We start from the raw sequence: 25,071 nt of genomic DNA on the forward strand, positions 1-25,071 counted from the left end.
GGATGAGAGCGTAAATGAATTGGGCCAGAGGGCTAGGCCAGGAGCAAAGGCACCTGCCTAGCACGCAGCACACCCCAGTTTGATGCCAGCACCACATACGGGCCCCTGAGGCCCCACCGTGAGTAATATCTGGGCAGTGCCACATGTGGCTCCCCCCAAAAAACAAAGATTAATTATGGGGCCATGGAGATACCTCAGTGGGCCCCAGCACCACACGGTCCCCTGAACACAACCAGGATTGAGCACAGAGCCAGGAGTAGCCCTTAAACACCACCAGATGTAGCCCAAAACCCCCAAAATCAATTGTTTTATGAGTTAAAAATAATCGACTAGCTGGGGCGAGAGTACAAGGGGTTAAACACATGTCTTGCATGCCACTTACATCACTTTAAGCCCCTGAAACTGCATTAGGTCCCCCAGGCGCCTCCAAGGGCCTTTCCCCAAAACCACCCGATGACGCATCCTCCCCGCAATATTACAATTTATTAAATGTTCATGAATCGGGGCCAGGGAATATAGTACAGGGTAGGGTACTTGCCTTGCACGTAACCAACCTGGGTTCGACCCCCAGCACCCTCTATTGTCCTGTAGCATAGTTAGGAATAATTCCTGCGTGCACAGCCAGGAGTAAGCCCTGAGCACCGCCTAGTGTAGCCCAAAACCAAAACCATTAATTATCACCACTCAGATTGGGGCTGTGAGCAGGGATCACACCCTGGGCGTCACACAGACAAGACCGGTGCTTCCCCACTCAATTAATTATAAAAAAAAAAAAAAAGAAAATTACATCACATAGAGACAAAACTGTTGTAGTTGAGGCACTAGACATTCAAAGTAAAGCTAATATTTGGAAAGCAGGTGGAGAAGGAACATTGCTTATGGGGACAGCGGGGACCGGAAGACAAAGGGGAGTTTCATGCAGAGAGCTCAAGCCAGGGTGGCCACCCTCCAGAGCGAAGGAGAAATACAGACTTCAAGCAGATGCCAGGAGAGGTGAGGGGTAGGGGGTATGCTAAAGACAGTTCGTTTTCAGGCCAAAAGGAAATTTGGAAACTTGGGCCCATAGGAAGGAAAGAAGACCCGAGAAAATAGAAGGGACTGGCTTTTCTCTTTTCTTAATTTCCACAAAGTGGATCGTAACCATCCTCTGCTATCTGGTATTTATTATGGGGGCCGGAGTGATAGCATAGCGGGGAGGGTGTTTGCCTTGTGCACGGCCAATCCAGGTTCAATCCCCGGCATCCCATATGGTCCCCCGAGTACTGTCAGCGGTGATTCCTGAGTGCAGAGCCAGGAGTAACCTCTGAGAATCGCTGGGTGTGACTCAAAAAGCAAAATTAAATAAAATAATAAACTGAAGCACTGTTTACAAAAAAATAAATTTCCACAGAGGACTATTTGTCTCCGAAGTCATATTTCTGGAGATGCAGCGTAGATGGCTGAGAAGAGGCGGGCGGAGATGGCAGGCCACCCGGGAGTCCGTACTTTGCATGCCTGGTATCCCAGTTTGCTCCCCCCCGCCACGTGGCCCCTGAGCACTGCTGGGTGTAATCCTAGGGGCTCCTGGGAAACTCTGGGGCAGGCCTGAGACATCCCCCAGCACCTCTGTCCCAGGTGTCCCCTGTCCCAGCTGTCCAAGCAGCGCCACTTCCTTGGGCCCATGCATGGAGCTGTTCGGCCCATCAGCCAACTTTCATGGGGATCCCCTGAGCACTGCTTGGGAGCCCTCCACCGTACTGCCCCCTCAAATGATTCATGCTGAAGAGAGGAACGAAAAGAACCGGAGAGAAAACAATATTGTTGAAATGTGAGAAAGCTCCATTAGGCTGTGATAAGTGACGTCACCATAGTAGAGCAGCCATTCAGATATCACCAAGGGGCCGGCGAGGGGCCTCCATGCCTGGGACTCTGCACGGGGGAGCCCCAGACTCAGTTCCCAGCACAGCTGTGGTCCCAAGAGCACCATGTCCAGAAACAAAACCAGAAAGAGGTGTCTGGGCTGGAGCAATACGCACAATGAATAGGGCGCCTGCCGTGCGTGCGGCTGGCCCCAGTTCAGTCTCCAGCACTGTGTAGGGTCCTCTGAGCTCCACAGCGTGTGACTAAAACAAAGAGAGGAAGTAATTGAGTTATAATATATAAATAGATCTATTATATACAGTCCCCCAAAAGAACCAATAGAAAACTAAGAGCAAGGAGCCGGAACGATAGCACAGCGGGGAGGGCGTTTGCTTTGCATGTGGCTGACCCAAGTTCAATCCCCAGCATCCCATATGGTCCCCCAAACACAGCCAAGAGTAATTCCTGAGTGCAGAGCCAGGAGTAACCCCTGAGATCGCTGGGTGTAACCCAGAAAGCAAAAATAAACCAAAAAACCCAAAAACAAAGATCAAGACCATGCCCTTGTTGTGGTCAGGTTACTCCCCCACACCGGCGCCTCAGCCCCTCTGCCACTCGGAATGTGTCTGGATGTGAGGACAGCGTGTTACACGGGGTGCTAGTAAGAGTGAGGTCGGGGGCTGGACACTGGGTAAGGCACTGGCCTTGCATGGAACCCACTCCACATGGTCCCTGAGCACAGAGCCGGGAACAGACCCCAGCACAGCTGGGTGTGACCTCAAAACAAAAAAGGTGAGGAGGGTGGGGGAATGCAGCGTGACCGGTGCCCTAAAGACATTTGGCTCGGTTGTACAGAAGGGAGCAAGGTACAGACACAGAAATGCAGCTGGGGGCACGCCAAAGGGGTCAGTGGGGACAGCCCCGCTCATACCTTGTCCTTATACTCCAGCTTCCAGAACAGCCAGAACTTTGGCGAGATAGCACAGCGGGTTCGCCTTGCACGTGGCCGACCCAGGTTCGATTCCTCCGCCCCTCTCGGAGAGCCACGCAAGCTACTGAGAGTATCCCGCCCACACGGCAGAGCCTGGCAAGCTCCCCGTGGCATATTCGATATGCCAAAAACAGTAACAACAAGTCTCACAATGGAGACGTTACTGGTGCCCGCTCGAGTGAGCAACGGGATGACAGTGATGAGCAACGAGATGACAGTGACAGTGAAATCACCCAACCAGGAATCTTGCAGACTTAATGCCAAACGCTGTGTCCAGTCAGGGCCAGGAGGGGTTCAGTGGAGCCCTTGGGTTTGGCCCCCTGCACTGAAGGAAAAACCTCGCTGCTGTTTGTTCTTGGTGCTGAGCCGCAGCCCAGCGCTGGTGAGTGTTGCCCCAAACCAAAACTACGCTGGCAACGTGCCACGGCAGAGCTGCGTCCCGGCCCGGAACCAAAACCAATTTCATTAAATACCTTCTTTGGGGGGAGGAGGAGGAGGGTGGAGGTGGTTGGGCTACACCCCAGCTGTGCTCAGGGCTGACTCCCGGCTCTGTGCTCAGGGACCACTCCTGGCCGTGCTCAGGGGGACGCCGTGTAGTGTTGAGGATCCAACCTGGCTTGGCCGCGTGCAAGGCAAGGGCCATATCCGTTGTACGCTCCCTTCCTTAATGGAGCACTTTGGAGGAGTTGCCGGGAGACAGCCCTGACTCCCCAGACTCCACACCTCCCTGCCCTCCTCCCCGAGCTCTGGCGCATGCTGCTACGCTGGTCCTAAGTTGAAGACCTGAGAATGGAGGCGGAGTCATAAAGATGGGGTCGGTGTGGCCTCGTGGGCGACTGTGACACCCAGATTTAGAGGGGTGGCTGGGGTAGAGGGCAGAAAGGAGCCAGAGGGAAGTGGGGGGCAGGATCACACCGGCGCCCCACACCTCTCCGCTCTCTCCTGAAGCCATCACCCCAGCGACTCCCAGCCTCTTGCTGCCTCTGCCCTCTGAGCCCCCCACACCCACTGCTGGCTAGCACTTCCGGGTCCACTGTTGACAGAGGGTCCCTCCTCAAACCCACCTGCCCCTCCTCCTGGTGCCTGCGCCCCACCCCGCGCTCTTTTAAAAAAGAATTACTGTTTTTGCTTATGTTTTGGGTCACACCCAGTGATGCTCAGGGGTTACTCCTGGCTCTGCACTCAGGAATCACTCTGGCAGTGCTCGGGGGCCCCTACGGGATGCTGGGGATTGAACCCGGTCAGCTGCCTGTAAGGCCAGCGTCCTACCTGCTGTGCTCTCTCTCCGGCCCTCACCCCAGCACTCTTTGTTCAAGCTCAAACCCCAGACCTCATCTCGAGGCTCTCTGCTACCCTCTTTGCCCTTCGCAGCCCTTCCTTGACCTGAAGCTCCTTGTCCGTCCTTCCTGCCTGCCGGAACAGGCCAGGGACCCTGCTCCTGGCTCGTCCTGCCTCGGGCTCCGGAAAGAGGATTTTCATGCCTGTTTGACAACATTCAAGATCCCCTGTCGGGCCCCAGTGCACCTTGCCCCCCCACCCCCCGTCCAGTATAACCCATGTGACTGGTCATGGCCAGATCCCGTCCCCACACCTCCCTGCCTCCACCTCCACAGGAGCACGTCAGAGCCTCCGGCCGCAGTTCCCTGTGGAAGTTTTATCTTGAATAGTACGGTGGCTCGGGAGCTGGCCCTGCACATGGCCGACCAGGGTTTGAGTCCCAGCATCACATATGGCCTCCTGAGTCCACCGGGAGTGATTTCTGAGCACCACCAGGTGTGGCCAGAAACAAAAGTTTTCTCTTGGGCCAGGAGAGAGCTCATAGGCTGGGATGCGTGTGCTTTGCCTGGGGGAGCCCCAGGTTTGATTGTCGGCCCTGCTGGTCCCTCAAGCACGCGCCAGGTGTAATATCAAAACCAAAAGGCAGGGCTGGAGCAATAGCACAGCGGGTAGGGCATTTGCCTTGCACGCGGCCGACCCAAGTTCGGTTCCCAGAATCCCATATGGTCCCCTAAGCACTGCCAGGGGTAATTCCTAAGTGCAGAGCCAGGAGTAACCCCTGTGCATCGCTGGGTGTGACCCAAAATGCCAATAAATAAATAAAACCAAAAGGCAAGGTTTTTCTCGGGGGGCCAGGGAGGTGGCCCAAAGGGCTGCTGCACGTGCCGGCAGGCACTGGGCCCTGGATTCAATCCGCTCCATCCTTGGCACCACGGACTTCCACACTTTCGGGTGTGGTCCCCCCCAAATCCATTTTCTCCTTATTTCCAGGGTCGCTGTGAGCACTAAAAACCCTAACCCACGCTGCTATGTGTAGCGCTGCGTGCACTGCCAGCCCCCCACATGTGCCTCCTCCCCCCAGCCCAGGCCTGTCCGGAATGCTCTGCCTGTCCGCTCTTGGAGGACCTCCCGGCACCCCTGGGGTACCTGGGCACCACTTCCGGTGACAGTCCTGCAGTGTGACAAGGACTGTGCGGCGCAGGCCCAGCCTTGAGAGGCTGTTGGACCCACAGAGCCAGATGCCACCAGGGCTGCACCCAGCTGTTCTTGGGGCTTGGGGCCTGCAGCCCTCAGGCTAAACCCCAGCGCCCTGTGACACCAGGCCCACACCGCAGCCCGCTGAGCTGTCCCGGCCCGGCAGGCTCTCCGCCTCAGGCTCAGCCATTGCCGGCGCAGGGGCACCTCAAGCCCGCTAGGGCACATGGGGTGAAGCCTCCTGGGAATTCATTTTATTTTATTTTATTTTATTTATTTATTTTTTTGCTTTTTGGGTCACACCCGGCGATGCACAGGGGTTACTCCTGGCTCCACACTCAGGAATTACTCCTGGCGGTGCTCAGGGGACCCTATGGGATGCTGGGATTCGAACCCGGGTCGGCTGCATACAAGACAAATACCCTACCCGCTGTGCTATCACTCCAGCCCCTGGGAATTCATTTTATTTTGCTTTTCTAGCCTCTCTCTAGACGCCATGATTTACAGTAGCGTCCATATGTTTCAGGTGGGCTACGGAAGGGACTTGTGTCTCCTGAGAAATGACCTCGTGCATTTCTATGTTCCAGCCGGTACTCCCAACAGATCACGCAGCAGAACACAAACCAGGCCGGAGTCTTCCAGCGACACCCAGAAACTAAGACTCTCCCGGCGAGAGCCGCAGCCCGCAGACCCTCCCAGCGCCACAGGTAAGGCCGGGCTGGTGCCCGCAGGGGGAGGCAGCGTTCCCGCTCAGCGCAGGTGGTCCTCGCCTGCCCTTGCCGTCCATTCCCACCCGGGAAGTTTCTCCTCGAGCCCGCCCTAACCTCCGGCGTTCGCGTTGGTTTGCTCCCACCCGGCCAGCCTTGGGCACGTCTGGCCTCTGGCCCGCTGCTGCTGACCGCCAGACACGGTGTCGGGGGGTTACTGCAGGCCCAGCGTGGCTCGAGAGGCACTCTTCGGCCTGGACACACACAGGTGCTCGGGCCTGGCACGGGTGCGAAGGATGCTGCCGTGGCCAGCACCGCCCCTCTTCACTTCCCTGAGAACCGAACCCGGTTCCGTCCTGACACCACAGGGCCCCGGCAGCAGCCTCTCTGGCCTGCTTGCTCAGGGTCGCTGGGGTGCTCGCCTCTGCCCCGCCTGGAAACCCCCAAATTAGGTACTCAGGCAAGTCAGTGCCAGAAAGAGGGGGAGAAAAGGCTCCTTCCCTCCCTCGGCCTTGTCCCATGTTCAGGTCCCTGGGCAACCTCTGGATGGAAGTGTCAGGAGCCCCCTAAGAAGCCCCTCTTGCTGGGCTCCTCCCCAGCCCACGGCCCCTATGCACTGACTCTGCTCTCGCTCGCCCTGCCGGGAACTCTGGGTCTCCACTGCCTTCTATTACCTGGGTCTGTCGGGGGCCACACCCAGCGGCTCTTGGGACTTGCTCGAGGTGGTGCCCGGAAGTCCCTGCCCGGGTCACTCCCTGAAGTGCACCTCTGAGCATTGAGCCCTGGGCTCGCCTGCGAGGAGTGTCCTCCAGCACCCGAGCTATCGCTGGCAGGATGGCCTCCCGCCTCCCTGGGGGTCGCCCAGTGTGGGGCGCTGAGGTACTTGTTGGGAATGAGTCATGGTCCCCCTGGATCCATCCTCCTGGCAGAACCTTCCTCCCTGGCAGGGACGCTGAGCAGGCCCGGTGGCACATCTGGTGGGTTTCCCTGGTCAGTTTCTCTGGGCACCACCAGGGGGCACCACAGGCTGCTCGGCCGTGGCGAGGCCCCGTGTGTCTCAGGTGTTTCCGCCCTCTCAGGACCAGGGCTAGGCAGCAGGGGGCAGGGCAGGGAACAGGAGCTGGGCTGGCGCTCTCCCACCTGAGCCGGCCAGAGCCAAGTCACACGAGAGGGCCCAGTGTCCTTTATTAATAAACACGAGTGAAACCGTGCCCCGGGGGCTCAGCCAGTTCTGCCCAGAGATTGCCAGCTTTGGGCGAGGGTCCATCTTCACCGGCCTGTGTCTGAGCAGAGGTTAGTGCCTCATCGGCTGCACCCCCAAGCCCCAGTGTTGCGGGGAGGCGGGGCCACAGGCCCTGGAAGGGTCCCAGCCAGGTCCCTGTCCTTGGGCAGCGAGTCTGGTCTCAGGAGCTGGGAGCCCTCCAGATCCAGCCTTTCCTTAGCCGGGAGACTCCGTCGGAGCTGAGGGACGGCCACTGGCTGTGTCATCTGTCCTGCAGGTCTCGGGAGTCGGGAAGGCGGTTCCAGGCGGTGCTTCAAAGGGGATAGAGATGCCAGAGGCTGTGGTGAGCGAAGGCAGAGAGTGTCAGCTTGGCCTCTGGTCCCATGTCCAGGTAAAAACTGGCCAGTGCCTTGAAGACCACCCCCAACCCTCGCGCTCCACTCCCAGCTCAGGTCAGGGGAGTGCTGCCCGCCGCCCCTGCCCCGACAGCCCACCCCGTCCAGTCCATCCTGCTGTGCCTCTGACCTGCACTGGTACCGGGGGTCTCCGGGGTGGGTCTGCAACACCTGGAGCACCTCTCGGGGAGGCTCCAAGCCCATCTGCTCTGCTCGGAGCCAGCGCTGCAGCCGGGTGATGCCTGCCAAGGTGGGGATAATGTCCTGGGCTTCCACGAAGAGTTCAGCTGGGGAGGGGGGGGTCTGGAGCCGCCCTCCCCCCAGTCCCAAGGCACAGTGCCCAGGAGGGCTGGGAGGGCCGCGCTGTGCTGGACACAGTGGGCGTCAGGGCTGGCTGTGGGCCGCTCACCTGTGCAGGGGCCGAACTGCCAGGCCAGGTCGAACTGCCTCAGCAGCTCCAGGTCGGCGTCGTCCACACTCAGGGGCAGGGCCTCGGGCTGGGGCTCTTCCCCTGGAATGACACGCTGCCCTCAGGCCCTGCCCTCTCCTCCCTGGCCTCACCTGGGCATTCTCCCCTTGCCTGTGAGCCCAGGGCCTCTCCTGTCCCGCCGCGTGCCCCCCGACCCCACCCGGACCTCAGAGACCTGGCTCGGGGGCCAGCTCCCCCTTGGTGGGCCCAGTAGGGTCCTCCCTCCTCTTCACTATGGGGTAGGAGTCGGTGATGAGCCGTTTCCGGCCCATGGCGGCCACCCAGGCAGGCGGAGAAGGCGGCGACGGCGGGGACGGAGGGAGACGGGCCGTGGGCACGAGAGAGACAGCTGCTGGGAGAGCGAGATAGGGGCGCCGGGCCAGGGGCCGGCGGTGGGCAGACGATGACCCAGACGGGCCCAGAAGCGCGCCGCTTCCGGGGAATGACGCCACTCCCACCCCACCCTTTCCTTGTCAATTTCACAGCCCTAGCCAATGGCAGGCCGCCCCCGGTGGGCGGGACCTCACGCCAGCCAATAGCGGGCGGCCGGGGCGGGGCCGCGGCTGCAGCTGTGTTGTGGGGGAGCGAGGGGCGAGAGGGACCTGTCGAGATGCCCCAGGCCGCGCCACCTCCTACCACCTACCCCGCCTTGTTCCGCAATGGGTCCCCCGGGACCATAAAACGTTAGTCCCGGCCTTTCACTTCCCGTTTTCCCTTCCTAGGCAAATGTTCTTTCAGCCTCGCTAATCCCCGTGGCCGGTTTGCAACTCCCAAGAGCCCAGCTGGAGCCTTCCCCTCCCGCCCCTTGGCCCGCAATCCTGGGGTGGGGTGAGGGTGGGGGGGCAGGTCTGGAGGTCCGAAGAGACTTCGGGCTAATCCAGCCCTTTCTCTGCTCCCACCCCACCCCCACGGGCCCCTGGAGACCCGGAGGGCCGTGGTTCTGAAAGCGTCGTACTCAGTCTCCACCCCCTGGCGCTGCCCCTTAGCTCAGGCTAGCCTTGTATGCCGGGTGGGTCTGCTGGGATGGCGCCAACAGACAGCCCCTGCCTTCACAGCGAGGCCCGAAGGCCCCGGGAGCCCAGGGCCCGCACGTTTGGACTCAGTTCTTCATCCGGAAAATGGCCCCATCTCTGCCTCTAGTGTGAGCGTAAAATAGCCACCAGGGGCCTGGCACTTCTGTGGCGCTAAGCCTGCCACGTCCGCTTGGGCCCGAGTGCTTTCCCACACACTCACTCAGCCGAAGCAGACGGAACTGCTTCCTAGAGGTGGAGAACGCCCAGCTCGGCCTCCGCCCTTTGCGCTCTGGGACCCGGGGACCCCCAGCTCTCGGCACTGTGAGAGGAGGATGACATTCCTGATGCCCAGAAGAGTGGGGAGGAGGGTTAGAGATGACTCGGACCTCCCGGAGGGGGGCTGTTATAAACAGTGTCTCTCAATCTTCCATGACCTTTGTTCTTCCCCCTCCTGTCCTGCTGACTCACCCCTGCTCCTGCCTCCCCCTCACCAGCTTCCTGGCAGCAGGCTGAAGGACTGGCCAGTGGGAGCTAGGGAGCCGGCATGGGGACCAGCCAGCTGGAACTGCCCGCTGGAGATGCCACCCGCTTCTTCCTGCCTGGCCGCCACTCCGGGGTCTGGGCTAGAGGGAGGTGGGGCCCCGGCCGAGCCCACAGGCTCCAGAGAGGACAGGATGGGCCCTGGGCATCCCGGCCACCTCCCTGAGGACCCAGGTGCAGCCCTTCCCCGCCTCACTGTTCCGGTGGGACCTTTCTAATCCCCTCTCTGCCGGGGGACACTGAGGGTCCCACCTCAGGGGAACCATGGCCTTGTAGCCGTGGAGGGGGACGAGGGGTCCCTGCAGGCCCTCCGTGGAACCTGGCTGGCCACCCCCCCCCCCCCCGCACACCGCCAAGGGCGTTCTCAGAGATGTGGGCACCCAGATCCGAGCCCACAAAGCCCTGAGGGAGTGGGGAGCCCTGGGTGGGGCCGACCCCTCCTCATTCCTGGTCCCTCCCACCCCTGAAAGCTGATAGCCGTGGGGCCCAGCCGCCGCCCAGGGAGCGTGAAATGGGGTGTGCCTCTGGGCGCCCACAGCGGCCCTGCTGCCGGCCCGGGGGCCGCGTCCTTCCTTCCCTCTGGCACCCTGCTCGGTCCTTCCCCGCCACCCGGCCTCACCCCTGCCTGGCCCTGTCAGCATCCGCCCCATCTGGAAAGTGCCTCCATGGACTTCAGCCCCCCCCCCCCCCCGCCGTTAGCCTCCCCGGGGGAGAATGGGGGTGGGCTTCAGCTCAGGTCTGAGGGTTGGCTCTCCGCCTCCGCCTGGCAGCCCACAGGTGTGGGGCCTGGGTTCGGGACCCCCCCCTGGGGTGGGCCTCCCGCCCTCAACTGCTTCCGGCTCTGGAGCTGTGCTTGGCACCCGGGCCAGCCCTGGGCCTGCCTAACCTTGGAACTCTTCCTGCTTTCCTGCCCCCGCTCCCCCATCCCCTTCCTTCTGGGAACCTCTGTCCGTCGCTCTGTGGGCAGCCGTCTGTGGCCCTGCCCAGTGTCCAGGGGCTCTAACAGCCAGACCCGGGGGCTCAGGGGGAGCCTCCTGAGACATGGGCTCCCGGGTCAGCCGTGATGCCCAGAGGCTGCTGCCCAGACCCTAGGAGTGACCTTGGCTGACCTGGGAGCAAACGCTCCAGGCCCTGGCCTCCTGGCCACCGTCACACACTGGTCAGAACCCAGGAGAGAAGGAGAGGAGGGGCCAGAGCGATCCACAGCAGGGAGGGCGCTTGCCTTGCACGCTGCCGACCCAGGTTCAATCCCCGGCACCCCACACAGTCCCAGAGCACTGCCAGGAGTGAGTCCTGAGTTCAGAGGCAGCAGGAACCCCTGGGGATGCCGGCTGTGACTCAGAGAGGTGGGAGGGAGGAGAGGAAGGAAAGAACGGAGAGGGGCCCAGCCGCCGCACGGGCTGAGGCCCACCAACCGCTCCAGATGGAAGGGGGATTAGGCCCGGCTTAGCTCAGACAATATGACAGCGTGGGGGGGCCTCCGCTCGGCACAGGCGCCTGAAGCACCCCTCCCCCAGCTCGAGAGGGGGCCTGTGGGCAGGGCCACTGAGTGGGGGGGTAGGCAGGTAAGGGGAAACAGCTGCCTGAGGCCCAGTCGGCTGCGGGGCGTCACCGGCTCTCCTTTCCCTCCCGATGCCCCCCTTCCTCAGGCCTCAGGCCCTACCACCCACTTTGTGCCGGAGGCTCTGGGCAGCCAGACAGACTCCCCCCCGCCCCCCTGCTCACGAACTCACACGCGCCGAGCTCCGCAGGCACCCGGGGAGCCTTCCCTGGGCCCTCCCAGCCGCCCCATCTCTCCTGCTCAGGTGAAGCCCCACGCCTGCCTGCTGGCCGCACCCTCCCTCCCGTCTCCCCTTCACCTTGACCTCCCTGGCTGCAGCCCCCGCACCCCGCCATGGCCCCCCAGTCCCCCCAGTCTGAGACTTGCCAAGGGCCCCCCTCAGGCCATTCCCCACTTGGCCACCAGGTGTCAGACTTTGTCTGACTGGGAGGACGCTGGGCCTGCGAGGTGACCCCTGAGCTCACCCAACTGAGGGACCCCATCAGTGGCTCCACCCCGACCTCTCCCCCCTCAAGACGGGGGGGAGAGGGGGCTTTGTCCTCTGCTGGGAAACTGGGCGGCCAGGCTGACACCGGGACCTCCAAAATGGAAGACACAAAGGGTTGACAGCGACTCACGCCCCAGGCCACTCAGGTCCTGCCGTCTGTCTGGGCGGGGGGGACAGAGAGCCCCTCGGGTGAGTGGGAGTGGGGGTGTGAGTGTATGTCTGAGTGCGAGAGCGTGTGTGTATGGGTGTGTGCGTGTGAGAGTGTGTGAGTGTGTGAGCACACGTGTGTGTGTCTGGGTCAGATGAGTGTTTGGCTGTGGTCCCCACATACCAGGGAGGCCCTGAGTTCTGCATGTACAGGCCCTGCTCAGCCACTTTTCTGTTTCCCCACCCCGTTCGCTCAGCCGCTTCCATACCAACTCCTACCCTTTCCCCCCAAGCCGCGGGCTGCCTCCTCTGAACCTCAGGGGGGTGTCCGTGTGCCCCCCGCCCCTTCTCAGTGCTCTTCCCAGTAAGAGGAGGACTGTCTGCTTCCTGTGACCTTCACAGCTCGCTGTCCCGGGAGAAACGGTGCCGTTCAGAGCCCCAGGTGTCCCAGATTCTCAACTCCCCCTCTGGGTTCCTGGCCTCTGGCTCTGCACTACGAATTATTTTCAGTGACGTGGGGGACCGTACGAGGTGCCGGGGATCGAACCTGGGTCGGCCATGTGCAAGGCACACACCCTCCCTGCTGTACTGTCCCCCCAGCCCCTGACTATAAGACCATCCTAAGGAGGTTCCCCAGGAGTGATTTCTGGGTGCAGAGTCGAGAGTAGCCCCTGGGTGTGGCCCTAAAAACAAACAAACAAACAAACAAAAAGAGGTCACCCCCAACGCATACCAGCTCCCCTGCGGCAGCGGCTGGGGGCCGAGGGATGCAGTGACGGGCATTCGGAAAGGCTCCAGGGCCGTCACTTGCCTGGCCCCACCTCGGCCCCACAGGGCGACTGGCACCCTGCCCACCTGTGGGGTGTGATTTCAGGATTTCTGCCAGCTCTCCTTCACCGCCGCCCCCCCGCCCGTCCCCGCTCCCTCTGTCTGCTGGGAGCCCTGCCTGCCCCCCCTCCCCTCCTCTAACCATCCTGGCCTGCTGCGAAGTGTCCCCACCTAGGCCAGATGGACTGTCACGCAGCCACTCCGGTGTCCCCCCGCTTGCCCGAGTTCGCTTCTCTGCCTCCCTCCCTTCCTGCCCTCAGCCCACAGCCAGCCCGGGCTTAGCCCAGTTCCGTTGCCGAACAGCGCGGGCATCACCCGGAGGGCTGGGGGGCCCGTGACCATCCTCTCTACTGCTCCCATCCGTGGGTGCACCCTGTCAAAGTCCCCAGGGACTTCTAGCCTGCCAGAGCCGGGGGAGCCCCCACTTCTTCCTCTCAGTTTCTAGGGGGCATCTGACGCTATGGATCTGCTGCCCCATGAACACTGCAGCAGCCGCCCACGCTGCTGGGTGGCCGGAATGGTCCCGGCACCCCAGGGCCAGAGCAGCCCCACATCCTTGGACACTTGCATTTATTTATTTATTATTTATTTTCTTTTTTGGTCACACCCGGTGATACACAGGGGTTACTCCTGGCTCTGCACTCAGGAATCACTCCTGGCAGTGCTCAGGGGATCATATGGGATGCTGGGAATCGAACCTGGGTTGGCCGCATGCAAAGCAAATGCCCTACCTGCTGTGCTATTGCTCCAGCCCTTGGACCTTTGCATTTAACTGGCCCAGTTGGCCGAGAATACTTGGAAGGGGACCCCTAGGATTCTGAGCACTGCTTGGGAGACCCCCCCCAAAATAGCCCTTTAATATGTCATTGTCTTGATATGATGCTCCTTCGATACATTTCAGCTCGGGGCTGTGACTCGGAGGACCAAGCAGGCTTCGCCTGCGCCTGGATTGGATTTCCAGCACCACTGGAGCGAGCACAGAGCCAGGAATGGCCCTTGAGCACTGCCAGGTAAGGCTCAAATCACCCCCCTCACCCCAAATACATTCTTTTTTTTTTTTGCTTTTTGGGTCACACCATATGGGATGCTGGGAATCAAACCCGGGTCGGCTGCATGCAAAGCAAACGCCCGACTTGCTGTGCTATTGCTCCAGCCCCAGCACCCCAAATACATTCTAGTATTTTCCTCTGGGCCCCGCAGTGTGCTAAGGTACACAGATGAATAAACGGGGGCACCTGCCTGTAGGAGGTGGCCTGCATGAGAGGGAGGCACAGACCGACCTAGCCCGGCTCCTGCGCATCCCCCCAAATGGAAGCTGGCTCCTGCCTCATGCCTGCGCTTAAGCCCCACAGTTGCCCAGCCCTGGAGAAGCAGAGGCGGCAGCAGCGCACCCCCCCCCCCGCCAGGCCCCCCTCCATCCTGACCCCTTCTGCCCTTTTTCAGGCCCACCTCATCCTCAGTGCCGGAGGGGCGGCTCCAGTCTCCCTTCTGGATTTTGGTTGTTTTGTTTGTTTTTGTTTGTTGCTTTTTTGGGTCACACCCAGTGATGCACAGGGGTTACTCCTGGCTCTGCACTCAGGAATCACTCCCAGCAGTGCTTGGGGGACAATATGGGATGCCAGGGATCGAACCCGGGTCGGCCACATGCAAGGCAAACGCCCTCCCCGCTGTACTACCGCTCTGGCCCCAGGTTTTGGTTGGTTTGGGTCATCCCCACCTAGGTGCTCAGGGCTTACTCCTGGCTCTGTGCGGGGGATGGAATCAGGGTCAGCCACATGCAAGGCACGCCCCGTCCTCTCTCTCCAGCAGGATGTTCTCTCTGCCCACACGCTACAGTGCTCCAGGGCTGCTCCTGGCAGTGCGCGGGGGACCTCATGGGGCTGGGGTCTAACCCGGCCGCCGCTGGTTTGGCTTGAAAGCTGAGGGACAGGGATGGGGAGGCCCATGCATGGCCCCACAAGGCGCACAGCTCAGAAGTGGGTCCCCCCGCTGCCCTCCTTGTGTTCCACCTGCCTCTTACCTGCTGCCCGGCACACAGCCGGCCGCCAGCCTGCAGAGTCACTCCATGCCCGTGGCCATCTCTCGGCAGGGCCCTTGGTCAGGCCCTGCCGGAAGGTCGCCCACCCTTTGGGCAGACCCAGGTTCTTGGGCCCAGCAAGCCAGGGCATTGCACAGAGCCAGCCTGGCACTACCGCAGCCCCCTCTGGTCCCATCCCACTGCTTCCGGCCAGTCTCTTCCCCGGGAGACCACCGGCTTATCGGGGTCTTTCTAAGTTTCTGTCAACAGACAGATGAACAGACGACAGATGTCACTGTTGTTTCCGTCCTGCTCTGGCCCCTCCCCAGGAGGCCCCTGTCCCATATGTGACTGCAAGCAGGTAGCTCAGCTAGCCAGCGGCTGGGTCCCCCGAGTCCCTGGTGAGTGACCATGGCAACCGCCTGGCCCTGGCCTGCGTACAAAGCTGGGCGTCTGCGCTGCGTCTGTGCGGCAGCCAGCTGAGCTGTACCTGTGTCGTTACCGTTCTCTACGCGAGAAGCTAGTGCGGGGTGTCCCTGCCCGCCTCTCACAAACCAGACCGGGCCAGAGAGCGTCAGGCATCTGCCCATCTCACTGTAATCCCAGGATGGAGCTGAGCTGGGCGCCCCGGCCCGTCCCCTGGCCCACGCCAGGCTCTGCCCCTTGGCTGCCTCAAGTTGGAAGGAGAAATGGTCAGAGCTGAGACTTGGGCCCTGGACCAATGACGAGGCCCCCAGGCTGAGCACTTGGAGTGAGCGTCGCTGGGCAGGGAGACAGGCCAGCAAGAGGCAGGACTCCCAAGAGGTGATGGCGAGTGAATGGAGCAGGGTGTGGAGGACGGGGCGGTGAGGTGGGCTACAGGGGCAGGATGGGCTGGAGGGAGCCTCTTGCCTGGCCTTTGGCACCCTAAGACCCCCCGGGGCGGAGGGCGAGGGAGCGAGCCTGGAAGGGCGAAGCCAGTGAGGCAGGGAGCTTGGGGCAAGCATTTTATTTGTTAATACAAGAATAGAAATTCTGCAATAAATATCATCTAATAAATAACATCTCCAAATAAATAAATATTAATACAACAAACTTAGAGGCATGAGTGGGTGGGCCTGGGGAGCAGGGCCTGGGGGAGCAGTCCCCCACCCCCCAAGATGCTACGGCAATGTAAACTTTCAGGAAATTCTGTGGCTGTGGCTGCCCGCCCCCAGCCTGGGCAACCCACAGATGCCCCGGGAAGGGGGTCCGAGAGGGGGCAGCCCGGTGCCGGCAAGAGAGCCAAGGGGCCTGCTCCCGAGCTGTGCGCGCCCCTGGCCAGCCTCCTCCCGGCCCCCCCCCCCAAGGTCTGCGTGTCAGGCACCCCGGGGCACACCCCACCGCTCCCAGGTAGAACCCTGGCTCTTCCTGTCCGGACTCGCCATCCCGTGTGCTTCCCGAACCCGGCGGGCTGAGTAATTGGGGTGGGGGGGGAGCCCCCACCCTGGGAACTGGGGCAGCCAAAGGGCTTGACCCCAAAAAGGCACGTGCTGTGGCGGCCCGTCCCCGCTCTCCCGGCTGGCTTCCCAGGACAGCCGGAGCTGGGCGACGGGATGAGTCTATTGCACCTCTTCCCCAGACCTGGTGGCCTCCGGGAAGCAGGGAGGGGGACGGGTCTCTCGCCCCCCCACCCCCGCCCGCCCGCAGCGGGCAGGGACAGGCTCGCGCCCACTCGCCCCACCGCACGGGCACCCAGGGTTCCTGGCCCGAGCAGGCCGGGGTCAGCGGAGGTGGGAGGGGCCCAGCTCAGAAGCCGCGGGCCGGCAGGGGCAGGGTCACGGCGGCCGAGGGCGGCGGTGGCACCTTCTTCTTGAGCCGGTTGAAGTCCTTGGCCGAGCGCCACAGCCAGGTCTGCAGCTCCTTGAGCAGCCAGAAGTCGTCCATCTTCTGCAGGAAGTCGCTGTGCGCGGGGCCCGGCGCCCACGCCGACTCCCCGCCAGGCCGCGGCTGGGGCAGCGGGTAGCCCAGGGCGGCCATCACGCCCGCAATGCTGCCCAGCAGCCCCTGCAGGCTGGTGCAGAAGTGAGCCAGGCCGCGGCGCAGCTCAGCCGTGGCCGCCTGGCGCGTGAGGCCGCGCAGGTAGCACAGGAGGTGACTGTAGGCCTCGTAGTTCTGGGTCAGGCGCAGTTTGTCATTGAGACTCCGCCACACGTCCAAGTTGACGGTGGCCCTGGGCAGAGTCTCGGCGCCCAGCCGGGGCGGGTTGAAGTCCGGTTCGTTGAAAGGGGGGCCCAGGTAGTTCAGCTGCGAAAAGGAGAGGGCGATGGGCAGGGGGGAGGAGGGCGGCGGCGGTTTCTGTGCCGCCGCCCCCGGGGGCTCTCCAAGGGCGGCCTGTGCTGGCCGGGAGGTGCTGGTTGAAGCCGCGGGGGTGTCCCGCGTGGAGAGGTGCAGAGAGAGGAAACCCCACAGGAGGGTCGCAGTGCCGCCGGGCTGCGGGTGCCAGCCTGGGGAGAGGCGCCCGGGCAGGGCAGAGAGGAAGAGGAGGCCGGGGGCCCGGCTTCAGAGGCAGAAGTGGACCAGGAGAGCGCAGAGCCAAGAAGAGGGGTTCAAGGAGGCAGCAGCGGTCAAGAGTGGCTGCAAAACAGAGACGAGCCTTAGAGGTGCCGGCGGCCGGCCGGCGGGCGCCTGCGGCGGGCCGGACCCTTCCCAGGGCCTGGGAGCCAGATCGCAGGGGGTTAAGGAGCGAGTGGCTGGAGAGGAAGTGGAGGCAGAGGCTGGAGACTACTCCTTCGAGAAATTTGGCAGGGAGAGCCAGGCGCAAAAAAGGGTCGGGAACTAGAGGGGTAGCGGAGTCCAGCAAAGGTTGGGGGAAGCCAGGAGAGAAGGGTGGAGGGGAGAGCAAGGGAGCGTCCGTGGCATCAGGACCAGCCGCCTCCCTCACCGTCGGAGAGCCCGGGGTCCCCCACGAGCACCCCCAGACGGGTCCGCGGGAGCCGGGGCAGGGGGCAGAAACTGAGGCAGGCGCCAGGGCTGGGCAGGAAGCGGGGCGGGGAGAGGACAGCCTTGCCAGCCCTCCGGGGAGAGGCCGGGGGCCCAGGGAGCCGGTGCAGGGGCGAGGCCTGGGCTAGGCAAGGGCCCAGGGGGAGGTCCACACGCTGACAAGCGGAGAGACAAACTAATTTCCTCGGTGTATCCTGGGGCCCCAGCCAGCTCCCCGCCGCCCGCCTCCTTCCCCCCGCTGGCTCTGGAGCAGGGGCTGGGATGTGGAAGACAAATGCGGGGAGAGGCCGGTTCCCCACGGGCCACAGCAGCCCGGACCCTCCTCCCGCCTCTCCCGGGCTCTCTGGGCCCGTCGGGGCTCCCCACAGACCCCTTCCCCCCAAAGCCCCCTTAGGAGGCCCAGCTGGGACGGGAGAGGCAGCGGGAAGGGAGGCCCAGGGGTCCGGAGCAGCAGGGCCCCAGGTCCGGGGCAGAGGCGAGCTGGAACACAGGCAGGGGGTGGGGCCCCCCATCCCCACCCAGCCCCACCCGTGCAAGAGACACCACAACACGGTGTAAACAGAGGAGACTTCCCCGGCCCCCAGGGGGAGGCGGGCGGCTGGGCCGGCAGCCAGTGGGGCAGTGGGCCAAGGCGGGTGCGAGGCCTGCCCACATGCCTGGTCCTGGGGCCAGGCATGGGGAAGAGGGGGGCGCGGGGGGGGATGGGCAGGAGGTACCTCAGACCTGAAGGCGGCTGGGCCCCAGGAGCCTTCCTCCTCCTCGCCCCACTGCTCACCGGGACCGCCCCCCGTATCGCAAGGCCTACCGTGAGGGTCCCCCCGACTCCCCCCTCCCTCCCCCAGCTGCCCTGGGTACTCACATAGGTCCCGGCCAGGCTGCGGAGTTGGTGCTCCAGGTAGCGGGTGAGGTCGTAGGTTTTCTGGATGGAGGGCCCGGGCCCGGGGTCCCCAGTGCGGTTGAGGGCCGGCACCGCGGGGAGGTGCCAGAGCACAGTACACAGGCAGGCGAGCACCCCCCACGAGTCCCCTGGGGATGGACAGGACAGGACGGCAGCGTGAGAGCGGCTGGGCCGGCTGGGGAGGCAGCTGGCAGCACCTCAGGTGTCTGTCCCCACCTTGGGCCGGGAGGCAGTGGGGGGCGGGGGGGACGCCAGATGCACGCGGAGGGGGTGGAGGAGGGGAGCGTTCCTGGCCCCGGAGTGTGCGCGCACAGAGGCATGTGTCTGAGGACAAGGACTTGGCCTGCGTGTGCGTGTGCACGTGTGTGCATGTCTGGCCGTATATCACGGGGAGTACATGCGTGTCGGCTGAGAGGGGTCATGGTCTCGGCGCTGACACGGGGAGGGGGGGAAGTGTAACGAGCTGGGCACCCCCCCACGCAGTGCTCCTGGCCCACAGCTGGAAGGGGACAGTGGCGGGAGAGAGGGAGGAGGGGTAGTCGGATGCCAGCGAGCAGGTGGAGGTGGTACGGGGCTCAGAGCACTGAGGAGCGAACCTTCTGGGCTGCGGAGAGGGCGGGGTGGGGGTGCTGCTCTGGTGAGTGCGTCTGCCCGTCTCAGCTAGGGCACCGGCTGCAAGAACCACCCCGGCTGGGGGCCGGGGCAATAGGGTAGGGCGTTTGCCTTGCACCCGGCCGACCCGGGTTCGAATCCCAGCATCCCATATGGTCCCCTGAGCACCGCCAGTGGTGATTCCTGAGTGCAAAGCCAGGAGTAACCCCTGTTCATCGCCAGGCGTGACCCCCCCCCCAAAAAAAAAAAGAACCACCCGGGCTGCATGAACCCTTAGCGTTCGCCGGCAGCAGAAACTGGGTCCCGGGGCAGGGACTGTGTGGCTGAAGATTTGAGGGGAGGGGGGCCCTAACGTGCAGGGAGCCAGAGCTCGCTCGTCTGAGGAAGGCGAGAGGCGGCCGGGATCCAGACTGTTTCCCGCCCTCTGGAGGTCCAAGGTCAAGAGCACTAGGCCAGGAGCCGGGGGGCAGCGAAGCGCCGTTGCAGTTCTGCGAAAGCTGCAGGTTGCCTTGGTCTCGGGACTTGGCAGGCTGAGGTTTGAGGTTAGAGTCCAGCTGGGGGATGTGGTTAGGCCCGGGCAGGCGAGGGCTGGCGGGGCTGCCGTGCGCTCTTAATGGAGATGTCAGGGGGGGCGGCGGCACCTCCCTCCGCGGCAGGACGGGACGGCCAGTGCGGGAGGGGTGGGCCTGGGCGCTTTCTGCCTAGTTCCTATTCTAGACTTGCAGGTTTTCGGCGGCAGCACGTGGCTCCGGCGGCTCCAGCCGGCCGCAGGTTAGCGGTTCCGGCTGCAGCAGCCCCGGTGTCCGCAGGGCACCCCTCTCTCGGGCCTCCCGCCCCCCCGGGGACAGGGCTGACCCTGGGGGCTGCCTGGCCTGCCGTGGGCATCCGCTGAGGGTGAGGGGGCAGCAGGTGCTGCGCGGCCCCTCCCTGTCCTGAGCCCTGGCTGCTGGCCGCTCTCCTGCCAGCCCTCCGCTGACCTCCGCACGCGAGCCTGGCTGCCCCGCGGCCTGGCCGGGCACCGCGCCAGCTCCCGGCTCTGCGGGACAGCACGGGGGGACCTCTGGAGGCACAGGACCTGCCGGGCAGGGCAAGGCGGCGGGCCGGAAGGAGGCTCCAGGGCTGCAGGGCGCCCTGGCCCACACTGAGAGGCAGTGCCCGCGGCCCAGCTGCCGGACACCCTGCCCCCGAGTTCTGGGGCCAGGCTCTGCCTCGCCCGGGCACCCAGCTCTGGGCCCTGGGGGACATCCCTGGGGAGGCTGGCCCCGGGGCGCAGGGACAGCAGGGGGAGAAGCCTTTGGATAAACAAGAGCGAAGTCATCTGGGCAGAAAAACGGCTCGTGAAATTAACCAGACAAGGCCGGTGTTTCCAGGAATATTTCAGTTCTGAGGTAACTGTGTCACTGCAGGCTGGGGGTGGGGGGGAGCAGGAGGATCCGGCTGACCGGCAGGGAGAGCCCAAGACAGGGAAGGTGGCGAGAGGCAGGGGGAGGAGACGCCAGGTAAGAGACAGGGAGACAGGGACACAGGGACGGGCACGACAGCCCCCCCACCCGAGTCTTGGGGGCAGGACACCTGGGCTGGGTGTCAGCTAGGGCCCCCCCCCTGCAGCCTCCTCCTCGTCCAGCCTGTGGCATGCAGGTGGACCGGCAGCGAGAGGGGGGCGCTGGGTCCTGCACCCCCTCCCCGCCTGGCCCCCTGCCCACCCCCGCCCCGGCTCTGCCTCTGGCCGCTGCCCACGGATTGTTTACATCCCGGCTTCCTCTGTGTTTATAAATCCGCCGAGCACGTGAGGAGCTAATGAGTGCAGCTCACGTTTCCTGTTGCAGCCCCCAGCCCCCAGCCCGGCCCCCCGCCCGCTGGGCCAGCCCCTAATTCCATCCAGATCCCCGGGCCCTGGGAACCGGGCCCCTCCTGCACACGCACTCGGCCCACGCACGCAAGTCGCGTGTCCAGGAACAGCTTCCCGCAGCACTGGCCTGTGGCCCTGGGGCTGACCTCCCCCGGGGTGGGGGACACTCCACCTGGCCCATGGCTAAGAGCCCTCGCGCCGGCCACAGGCTGCCCGACTGGGGCTGCACCAGGGCCAGCACCTGGTGTACTTGGGGGAGCCTGCCCCGGGGGGACGGGAGGGGCGGAAGTGGTCCAGGGGGCTTGGGGGGCGGGGGTGCTACCAGGCCCATTGGAGGAGACCCGCAGAGGCTCCTGGGGTGCCACCTCCTGGAGTGGCCCCCCAAAACAGTCTCCCTGCTCTGGGCTGGCTGCCCCTTCCCTTGTGCTCCCGAAGGGTCGGAGAGAGTGGGTGCGCACGGGCCTGGGCTGTCAGGAGCCCCCCAGCTTCCCGGGGCACCTGGGTGACGGGGTTGGGGGGCCTGGGTGAGCCCAACTGGGGTTCTGCAGGCGCTGCCCTCCAGCCGACCCCCTTTCTCCTCCAGACTGCGAGGCCCAGGGAAGGCGGGGGCAGCCCCCAGCCTGTGAGGCGGGAGCTTCCCGGGGCTCCTGACTGAGGCTGCAGAGGTGGCAGGAGCCGGCGCCGGCGCAGAGGGCAGGGCAGGGGCGCGGGGCGGCGTGGGTGCTCTGAAAGGGTGCTGTTCTCCCGCGGCGTGGGAGGCGGGCGCGGGCCGGCCGCGGGCAGGTGGGACTGCGGGCAGGAATGTGAAGTGTCACCGGCGGGCCGGCAGGTCGAGCACCCGGCTGGGGGTGGGCCGCGGGCGGCGGGCAGTGCCCGCGCCGGCCCCGTGCCAGCCGCTCGCCCCCCTCTCGCCGGACTCCAGTTCCGCTCCCCTCCCGGGAGGCCCCTGCTGCCCCGGGAGCCGGCGGCGGGGGCCGGGGGGTCGGTGCGGGCTTCCGGAACTCGGGACGCGGTTAGAGCCGGCGCGGGGACCCCGCGCGGGGCCCGAGGCCGGCCCGGCGCCCCCCGGTCCCGCGCCCGCCGGCTCTCCCCCGCGGGGGCGGCGGGGGCGGGTCCGGGAGCGGGGCTCGGCCGGGCCGCTGCCCAGGTCCCGCCGCCCCCGGGCCGGGTCGGGCCGGGCCGCCGCTGCCCGGCCGGCCGGGCGGCGCCCGTGGCCCCCCGCGCCGATCGCGCCCGGGCCCCGCGGGGCCGAGCCGGGGGTCCCGGCCGCCGCCGCCGCCCTACCTGCCGCGCGGCCCGGCCCGGCCTCCTTCCCGCGCGCCGCCGCGGCTCGGGGTGGCGGCCTCCCGCCGCCGCCGGCCCGCGCCCCGCCGCCGCCGCCGCCGCCGCCCGGCCGGGCCGCCGCGCCCCAGGTGGCCGGGGCGGCGGGCGGGCGCTCGTACCTGCTCGGAGGTCCATGGGGCCGCGGGCGCCGCGCGGCTGCTCTCCCGGAGGCGGGCGGAGTGGAGCCGCCGCGCTCCGCGGAGCCTTAATAAGCCCATCCGCCAGGCCCACTCGCAGGTTTTTTTCGCTCGGTTTCGGATTTTTTTTTTCGGTGTGGGACATTCTGCAAACTTTTTTTTTTTTTTCTGACGTGTAAAGCTGTAACCACAAATTGTAGCGGCCCTCCCCGGGGTGGGGGAGGCGGGGGAGGAGGAAGGGAGGGCTTCTGGGGCTCCTCTCCCTCCCACTGCACCGAGGGGGGGGTGAGGTGAGGCGAGGCGGCGCGGTCCCACCCTGGGCCTCCTGCGGGCGCCCCGGGGGCGGGGAGGGCATCCCTCGGTCTGCGAACTCGCGGGAAGCGGGGAGCCGCCCCTGCCCGCGCGCCCCCCAGGGGGTCCCCTGCCGACCCGGGGGTCCCCGCTGCACCCTACCTCGGCCTGCCCGTGGCTAACCTTCCCGCCCTCCCCTCCCCCGAGAAAAGGCAGTGACACATTTCCCAGATGCCAGCTAGCCGGCCTCCAGCGGGTGATGGTGTTTTTCCTGCTGCCCTTTGTCTGGGCTGACCCCCCCCCAACCCCCGCCCTATTGTCCCTGCCGCCTGTCCCATTTCCAAAGCTGGGCCGGGGCAGGTGACTAATGCCGGGGGGTGGGGGGGCGCCGGGAGAGGGCAGCGCGGGGCTGGCCCGCGGGTCACAGGGGCTGCCCTGTCCGGGGCAGGACTCACTCGGCGGGGGCCTGTCATTCATTAATCAGTAGAGGCTTCGCGGTGACTCACCCGCGCGCTGCCCGCGAGGCGATGGACACACTCAGCCCCGCTTCGCACATCCTTTCCCTCGTCCACGCCGGGCCGCAGGGCCTCGCAGGCTGTGGGTGGCGGCCATTGCCCAGCCCCCTCCTGCCGCGGGCCTGGGTGGGGACCCGCTGGGCAGGGTTACCTCGGGGACCCCTAAGCCTGGACCCTCCCTGAGTTCTGGGGCCTCCCCCTTCCTCCCTCTCGGCCAAGCAAGCAGGGCAGACAGTGTGGAGGAAGCGGCCGGGGGGAGCCAGGCCCACGTCCCCACGGGGCGGTCACTCGGTCCCCGAGGCCGGCTGGGTCCCTAGCGGCTTCTGCAGATTATTGGTCCCGGGCCGGCGAGGGTGGGGCGGGTTACCTGGAAGGCGGTCCCTCTGCTGCCGCGGGGGGCCCCCCACTTGCCCCCCTCCAGCTCTGCCCGCGCCCCTGGGCCCGAGGCGGGGCCTCGGTGGTCATGCCCGGTGCTGGGCGCGCGGGCAGCCTTCCCTCTCCTCACTGTGAGAACTGGGGGCTGGGGGGGTGGGGAAGAAGTTTGTTTTCAATTACCTCACTGGAGCGGGGCAGACTTTGTTGTTGGCGGTTTTTTCCCCTGCTCGCTTGCTTTCCCCCTGAACACGGAGAGAAAGCGGGGAAGGCGAGCCGGCCGGGGGCGGGCGCCCGCCTGGAGGGCCCCCCCGCCGCCAGCCCACCCACTGGACCTGCGGGACAGCGATCCTGAGTCCCAGCCGGGGTGCAGAGGGCCGAGGCCGGCGGTGCCCAGGGGCCGGGTGGCTCTCGGCGGGCCGGCCTGGGGCCCGAGGGGCGGGGGAGCTGCAATGTGGTTCGGATTTGGCCGAGCCCCTCTGCACCTTATAAAGCACCTTGCTGAGTCAGAGAGAAAGCAGCCCCGGGCCGGCCGAAGGGGGCGGGGAGAGACCCAGGCGAGGCCAGGGGGTGGGGGCGGCGCTGCAGGGCTGGGGCGGGTGGGGGGAAGCTGTTCCGGAGCCTCGGGAGCACTGGGGTGCTGGGGACTGGGGCTGCGGCTGGAAATGGGGACCCAGGCCAGGTGGGTGTGGGGACCTTCAGCTTTCCACACGGCCCCTGGCACGAGGCCGCGACCCCAGCAGCCCGAGAGTCATGTTCTCCCCCGGCCTCTCGCCTGGGCTTGCACCCCGGCCCTCTCCCCTCACCCAGGGGCCAGGCCTCTCCCCTCCCCCCCAGCCCCACTGCCAAGGGGAAAATCAGCCCTCTCTCCAAGTGCCCGTGCCCTCTGCCGTGTCTGGGCAAAGGCGGCAGGCTAGGAGCTGCCGGGGTGGGGGGCAGGGGGGTGCCGCCGTGCTGCCAAGTGCGAATGGGGGTGCGCGGTGGGAGCAGGCGGGCAGAGCGGAAGCCACAGGTGACAGACGTGCTGCGGGGCGGGGGGCACCTGCCCCCTGAGCCCCAGGTACTCCTGTCACGTGGGCCTGGGAAGGGCTGAGAGGTCGGGAAGGACACGGAGGCGACAAGGGACATCCGTTGGGGGGGCACAGAGGGAGAGAGGGGGTGCGTGGACAAGGTGGGACAGCCAGGGTGCCCCCCACCACAGTGGCTGCACGTGAGCGCAGGAGGGCACTGCCCTGTGCCTCACCAGCCCGGCTAGGGGTGTGGCGGGGAGGGCTGGCACCAGGTGATGACTGAGTGGCCCTCCAAGGGGGTGGGGGTGAGTCAGTGTTGGTGCGGGAGGGGCGCCGGCCCACCCGCCCTGGCCCCAGAGCTGCAGGGAGGGCCCCCCCACCCCAGCTCTGCATGGGGCCCCGGGCCCACAGTCCT

General features: G+C 65.2%; 2 protein-coding genes across 4 annotated transcripts; both read right to left on the minus strand.

Moving 5' to 3' along the window:
• Positions 1-7,130: 7,130 nt before the first annotated feature.
• Positions 7,131-8,549, minus strand: POLD4 (DNA polymerase delta 4, accessory subunit). Of its 2 annotated transcripts, none has more exons than XM_055144042.1 (4): positions 8,271-8,549; positions 8,036-8,137; positions 7,757-7,868; positions 7,131-7,542 (listed from the first exon to the last, which is right to left on the minus strand). In XM_055144042.1, the coding sequence occupies exons 1-4, from the start codon at positions 8,365-8,367 to the stop codon at positions 7,494-7,496; spliced, it is 360 nt and encodes a 119-aa protein (XP_055000017.1). In that variant the 5' UTR covers positions 8,368-8,549; the 3' UTR covers positions 7,131-7,493. The 2 variants fall into 2 exon arrangements, with proteins under 2 accessions (XP_055000017.1, XP_004618525.1); XM_004618468.2 differs by having other exon boundaries at positions 7,131-7,569.
• Positions 8,550-15,573: 7,024 nt separating this feature from the next.
• CLCF1 (cardiotrophin like cytokine factor 1) lies at positions 15,574-23,662 on the minus strand. 2 transcript variants are annotated; one of them, XM_055144036.1, is made up of 3 exons: positions 22,451-23,662; positions 18,509-18,675; positions 15,574-16,953 (listed from the first exon to the last, which is right to left on the minus strand). In XM_055144036.1, the coding sequence occupies exons 1-3, from the start codon at positions 22,821-22,823 to the stop codon at positions 16,456-16,458; spliced, it is 1,038 nt and encodes a 345-aa protein (XP_055000011.1). In that variant the 5' UTR covers positions 22,824-23,662; the 3' UTR covers positions 15,574-16,455. The 2 variants fall into 2 exon arrangements, 1 of the variants encoding a protein (XP_055000011.1); XR_008630797.1 differs by lacking the exons at positions 15,574-16,953; positions 22,451-23,662 and adding an exon at positions 17,062-17,283 and having other exon boundaries at positions 18,509-18,799.
• Between the last annotated feature and the right edge of the window lie 1,409 nt (positions 23,663-25,071).

Source organism: Sorex araneus, chromosome 6 (genome assembly GCF_027595985.1).
Source record: "Sorex araneus isolate mSorAra2 chromosome 6, mSorAra2.pri, whole genome shotgun sequence".
NCBI classification, from domain to species: Eukaryota; Metazoa; Chordata; class Mammalia; order Eulipotyphla; family Soricidae; genus Sorex; species Sorex araneus.